General features: G+C 57.7%; 1 protein-coding gene across 1 annotated transcript in view; it reads right to left on the reverse strand.

Moving 5' to 3' along the window:
- Window positions 1-6,216, reverse strand: part of STMN3 (stathmin 3) — an 8,951-nt gene extending 2,735 nt beyond the window's left edge. Inside the window, exon 1 of the mRNA XM_017515664.2 lies at window positions 6,027-6,216. Within this exon, the coding sequence (XP_017371153.1) occupies window positions 6,027-6,045 (19 nt within the window). The 5' untranslated portion in view covers window positions 6,046-6,216. The remainder of the gene's footprint in view (window positions 1-6,026) is intronic.
- Window positions 6,217-6,635: the final 419 nt, after the last annotated feature.

Consider the following 6,635-nt stretch of genomic DNA (forward strand, 5'->3'; position numbering starts at 1 on the left):
AAAAACAGAAAAAGAAAGAAAAGAAAAGAGAAAAAAAATAAAGAAACAGGACACAAGGCAGACATAATGCAGCCTTTCACGGTGAGCTGAGTCTTCCTGTAACCAGTGCAGAGAATGACCTGTCCTGACCTACATTTCCTGGTAACCTACACTTTTCTGGACAGAGCAGCACAGAGCCCAAGAGGGTGCAAGGAGGAGCAGAAAGGAATCCCAAGGTGGGCAGGCCCACCTGAGAGTCTTTGGGGGAAGGACAGAGCCTTTGAGCTGAGAAGCCAGACAAACCAGCTGTCTTGGTCATTGTCTTCGTTGGGGGGGAGGGGACCAGGTGGGGGAGCCTCACAAGGGACTTTGATCTGACTTGTCAGATTTTATTTTTTCACGCACAAAACCTGTTCATGTATTTTTTGTGTTATTAAAAGTTAATTTTACTAATTTTATTTTATTTTGAGATGGAGTCTCACTCTGTCGCCAGGCTGGAGTGCCGTGGCACAATCTCGGCTCACTGCAACCTCTGCCTCCCAGGTTCAAGCGATTCTCCTGCCTCAGCCTCCCGAGCAACTGGGACTACAGGTGCCGCCACCACACCTGGTAATTTATGTATTTTTGGTAGAGACGGGTTTTCACCATGTTGGCCAGGATAGTCTTGATCTCCTGACCTCGTGATCTGCCCCCCTTGCCCTCCCAAAGTGCTGGGATTACAGGTGTGAGCCACCACGCCCAGCCTATCTTATTTTTCATTATTATTATTATTATTATTATTATTATTTTATTGAGATGGAGGGTCACTCTGTCGCCCAGGCTGGAGTGCAATGGCACGATCTCAACTCACTGCAAACTCTGCCTCCCAGGTTCAGGCGATTCTCCCACCTCAGCCTCCTGAGTGCTGGGATTACAGGAACACACCGTCATGCCTGGCTAATTTTTGTATTTTTGTAGAGACAGGGTTTCATTATGTAGGCCAGGCTGGTCTTAAACTCCTGATCTCAGGTGATCCATCCGGCTCGGCCTCCCAAAGTGCTGGGATTACAGGCATGAGCCACCAGGCCCAGCCTATTTTATTTTTTAGAGACAGGATTGTGCTCTGTTGCCCATGCTGGAGTACAGTGGTGCAGCTGTAGTTCACTGCAGCCTTGAACTTCTGGGCTCAAGTGATCCTCCCACCTCAGCAGCTGGGATTACAGGCGCACACCACCACACCAGCTGCTGCTGCTTTTTTTTTTTTTTTTAATACTTTGTAGTGATACAGTCTCGCTCTGTTGCCCAGGCTGGTCTTGAACTCCTGGCCTCAAGGGATCCTCCCATCTCAGCCTCCCAAAGCACCAGAATTATAGGTGTAAGCCACAGTGCCCAGTCTATTAAAATTTAATTTTAAAAAGGAGGAAGAAGGATATATCCCAGGACATGTGATGTGGGGTTAGAGAGTGTGCCAGTCACCTGGTCCACAGCAGCAGGTCAGGAGACATGGGGGATGTTTGGAGGAGCTGAGGAGGTGGCCAGCCCTGTGCTCAGGAGGGCGGGGGAGGGAGAGAGCAAGAGGTAGTTGGGGTTGGGGCAGAACACATCTAGGTCCTGAGAGAGGACAGGAAAGCAGGGACTTGGCCCCTGCAGACCTAACCTGCTGGCACCCAGATCCCTGTCACAGACTGCAGGCCCCCATCATCCAGATTGTCCTTCCTCATCACGCATCAAAAATTACAGGCGGTGGCTCAGGCCTGTAGTCCCAGCACTTTGGGAGGCCGAGGCAGGTGGATCAGCTGAGGTCCCGAGTTTGAGACCAGCCTGGCCAACATGGTAAAACCACGTGTGTACGAAAAATAAAAAATTAGCCGGGTGTCCCAGCTACTCCAGAGGCTGAGGCAGGAAAATCACTTGAACCTGGGAGGCGGAGGTTGCAGTGAGCTGAGATTGTGCCACTGCACTCCAGCCTGGGCAAAAGGGCAAGACTCCTTCCCCAAACCCCCCCCCCAAAAAAAAAACAAGCCCCTGAATGTGTTTACCGTACAGGCCAGAAAACATAATTAACAGCTGCTCAAAACCCCTGTCCACCTTGAGCCCGAAATTTTCACAGAAAAAAAAGAGCTGCAGCCTCATACAGAGGAAGGACAAACACCAGGGAGACCCCTTCCAGTCTACTGCCACCTCAGCAGGTGGAAGGCTGGCGGCAATTCAGAGGCAGGTGTGAGCACCTGCATCATCAGGAATGAAGGGGCAGGGGTAGGCATGCAGGTCAGACCTCTCACAGGTCTTGGCTCTGCCCAGGAGACATGTGAGGCGTCTCCAGCTGAAAGGTGAGGAACTGGGTCCTGTGGCTGCAAACACAGGTGTGGCTCAGCATCTGATGGCCACAGAGACCCCCTGGATTGGCTTCTCCCAGCTGATGGCCCATGAGGAGCTTCTACCCCAGGAGACTGACCCTCAAGGAGCAAGTGCCACCGGGCGCCCACAGGACGGAGCCTGGGAGGGAGGCCTCCCCTGTGGTCTGGCTGGAGGAAGGGCAGCTTGGAGGTGGCAGAACAGCAGGTCAGGAATTGGCTAATGCCAGAGGCAGCAAGCAGGGTGAAGCCTGCACATGGGGCAGGGCTGACCAGGGGCCAGGCAGGACATTGGACCAGTATTTTCAGAGCTGCTGAGGTTTAAAGAGCAAGTCTTCTGCCTCTCATTGCAGAGGGAGGATGCCAAGACCCAGACACATCCAGACCACCTCTCCACAGACACAGCTGGAGCCGGAGAAGCCCCCCCACCCAGGGCCTCAAGGCGCTGCTCCCTCTCTCTCTCTCTTTTTTAAGATGGGATCTTGCTCTGTAACCCAGGTTGGAGTGCAGTGGCGCGCTATCAGCTCACTGCAACCTCTGTCTCCCCAGCTCAAGTGATTCTCCTGCCTCAGCCTCCCGAGTAGCTGGGATTACAGGTGCACACCACCATACCCAGTTTATTTTTTGTATTTTGTTTTTAAGATGGAGTTTTGATCTTATTGCCCAGGCTGGAGTGCAAGGGCACGATCTCAGCTCACTGCAACTTCTGCCTCCCAGGTTCAAGCAATTCCCCTGCCTCAGCCTCTGGAGTAGCTGGGATTACAGGCATGTCCTACCATGCCTGGCTAATTTTGTATTTTTAGTAGATACGGGTTTCTCCACGTTGGTCAGGCTGGCCTCGAACTCCTGATCTCAGGTGATCCACTCACCTCAGCCTCCCAAAGTGCTGGGATTACAGGAATTAGCCACTGAGCCTGGCCTTATTTTTTGTAATTTTGGTAGACATGGCATTTCACCATGTTGGCCAGGCTGGTCTTGAACTCCTGACCTCAGTTGATCCGCCTGCCTCGGCCTCCCAAAATGCTGGGATTACAGGTGTGAGGCACCACGCCCAGCCCCTCCCTCAAAACTTCCTTCTTTCTCACCACCCCCCTACCCACGCCCACCCCCCCCACAACATCCTTCCCCTCCTTCAGGGAAAAAACAATTCTCGCCATGAGCTGGGCTGGTTTCGTCTCCCTGCTTCTCTTTGAACTAAACATTAGACACCCAGGAAATGTGGTTTGGCCTTTTGAATGATTCATGAGCAGGAGTCAGGAAGGGGCCAGGCAGGCCTCCAGCAGCAGGGTGCAGCAGTGCTTGATCCGGGCACCACGCAGCACACCCACCCTCCCACCCTCCCAGGTGGGTGTCCTTATCAGCTCACTTCGGCTTCTTCTTCTTCCTTTTTCTTTTTTAATTTTCTTTTTTTCTTTTTTTTTTTTTCAATTTTTTTTATTATTTTTTTTTTTTTTTTTTTTTTTTTCTTTTTTTTTTTTTCAATTTTTTTTATTATTTTTTTATTTATTTAAAGACGGGGTTTCACCATCCTGGTCAGGCTGGTCTTGAACTCCTGACCTCAAGTGATCCGCCCACCTTGGCCTCCAAAGTGCTTGGATTACAGGCATGAGCCACCATGCCCGGCTTTTTTTTTTCTTTTCTAGAAGGAGTTTCCACCCTTGTTGCCCAGGTTGGAGTGCAATGGCGCGATCTCGGCTCACCGCAACCTCCGCCTCCCGGGTTCAGGCAATTCTCCTGCCTCAGCCTCTCATGTAGCTGGGATTACAGGCATGCGCCACCATGCCCAGCTAATGTTTTGTATTTTTAGTAGAGACGGGGTTTCACCATGTTGACCAGGATGGTCTCGATCTCTTGACCTCGTGATCCACCCACCTCGGCCTCCCGAAGTGCTGAGATTACAGGTGTGAGCCACAACAGCTGGCCTATCAGCCTCACTTCTACAGAGGATGAAAGGAGGCTCAGAAAGGGCAAGTATCCCACCCAGCATCACACAGCACGCTAGATGAAAGCCGGGTCATGAGCCTGGGCCTGACTGTAGGTTCCTGTCAAGAGCTCCTGGAGGTGGGGAGTCTGTCCAGAACTGAGAGGGCAGGGGGACCAACATGTCCTCTGACCCCTGGAGGCTGCTGCTGGCTCCCCCAGGGGCAGATGGAGGTCACTGTCACCCAGGCTGCCTCTCACAGTGCTAAGAGCCCAGCTTGGCAGGAGCCTTTACCTGCGCAGGAGACTCAGAAATGTGGCTACCGCAGTCAGACTGCTTGGCGTGCAGTGAGCATTCATCTCTTCCCAGACAAGTGGCCAAGCACCTTTCCTGAAATATTGAAGCCTCAGAACAAGCCCCAGGGGAGGTGCCATGACCTCCATCCAGATAAGGAGACCCAGGTCCTGAGAGGTTATGCAGCTTGTACAAGACCACACAGCTCAAGAAGGTCAGACTCTGGGTTCAGAAGGAGAATGTGAGCACAGCCCACAAAAGAGAGATGAGCCAAGTGCCAGATGCCGAGATGGCCTCGCCTTCCCAGCTTAGCCCCAGGAGCCCAGCCCAGGGGGAGGACCCATCAGGGAAAGGCTGTCAGGAAAGGACAGGAGGCAGCCAGGGAGGACAGAGCTGTCCTCAGGGGCAGGAGGGGAGTCCCCTCTGCTGAGAGCCCCCCAGTATCCCTGGGGGTGCCAGGGAGGAGGCAGAGGAAGGAAGCACAGATGGACACCACTCCCAGACAGGTGGGGAGATGTGGTCAGTGACACATACGGTCCCCTCCTGGCAGGTGCTGAAGTCACCTGGCGCCCCAAGCCCGTGGGGCCTGAGGGGCGGGGTCAGGGCGGGCACGTGGGTGGGGTGCGGGAGGAGAACCATCTCTTCCTAGGGCAGAAGAAGAGGTAGGAGGGAGTACGGTTCGTGGGCAGAGGCGGTGATGGGAAGGAGGTGGGGGCCCTTCGTCCCTAGGTCCAGAATCCTCCCCCCGCCCCGGGCCTGCGCCCGCCCCTCCCGCCCGCCCCTCCGGCTGAGGTCCGCGCGGGACGGGCCAGGGGGCGGGGTGGGCGCCGCCTTCGAAGGCGGGGGGTCCCCTCTCCTTCCGGAGGGTTTGGGAACGGAGCAGCCCCTCCCCCCATCCACGCCCCGCGGCGCAGAGGGCTGTGGCTTTTCCGGCCAGAGCAGGGGGCCCGGGGCACCGCGAAGGGAGGTCCCCGAGGCCGCCGCGGTGTGGGGAGGGCGCGGTCCCCGCTCTCCGGGCTCCGCGTCTGCCCCCCCCCCACCCGAGCGCCCGCTCCAGCCCTGCGCTCCCCGGGCGCAGGCAGCGCCCGTCCCGGCTGCGGCTTTGGCGGAGGGTTCCACCCCCTCTCCGCCTCCCCGCGGAGGCTCCGTGAGACCCAGATCTAGGGTCGCCGACGCCCCAGGGACTCCGCCCGCACACGGCGAGCGCGCCCACGCGGTCACGAGCCCACGCCCGGGCCTCGGAGCCACCCTGCGGCAGGAGCCCCCTGCGTGGCACGCGGCTCCCCAAGGGGCGAGGCGCCCCCAAGCCCGGCGTCCCGGTCCCCCGCGCCGCAGCCCCCAGCTCGGGCGGGTCGGGCCCAGGCTCGTCATGCGCAGGGTTGGAGAAGGGAAACCGGCGTCCGCAGCCGGCCCCGGGCTCGGAGGAGGCCAGACGAGGCCCCCGCTCGGCCCCCGCCCGGCCCCCGCCGCCCCAGGAAGCCCCCTGCCCCGGCGCCTACCCGACAAGGTGCTGGCCATGGTGCTGGCGGCGGCGGGGCCTGCGGAGGCTGGAGAGGCGCGGGCGGCGGCCGGAGCTGCTGCTGGCTAGTGCTGCAGTGCTGGGGAGGGGAGGGGGAGCGACGGCGGGCGGGAGGCGGGCGCGGCGGCGGGGGAGAGGGAAGGAAAGAGAGAGAGGGAGGGAGGGAGAGACAGAGAGAGGAGAGAGAGAGAGAGAGAGTTGGGGGGAAGGAGAGAGGGAGAGGGAGGGAGAGGGAAGGAGGGACGGAGGCAGGAAGAGACAGAGGAGCCAGCGCCTGGCTGGGAAGGGGCGGCAGCCCTCAGAGGGAAAGGGCGGAGGAGGGAAGGAGGGGTCCGACTGCAACCAGACGCCCTCCCTACAACTGCTCACAGCAGGACAGCTGCTTCCTGAACTTGGCTTTGTGAGGCCTGAGAGTGGGATGCAGATGAGCCCCCCCCTTCCACAGGGCAGGTGGGGCAGGGGCCAGGAAGGAGAGGAGGTCCCACCCCTAGGGTGAGGCCGCCGAGCCCTGCACCCAGGCCTCTCAATTCTGGGCCGGTGCCAACAGGGTCTAGGTCTGTGACTGCCATCGGAGAGGATGCCACAGCCA

Source organism: Cebus imitator, unplaced genomic scaffold (genome assembly GCF_001604975.1).
Source record: "Cebus imitator isolate Cc_AM_T3 unplaced genomic scaffold, Cebus_imitator-1.0 Scaffold555, whole genome shotgun sequence".
NCBI lineage: Eukaryota > Metazoa > Chordata > Mammalia > Primates > Cebidae > Cebus > Cebus imitator.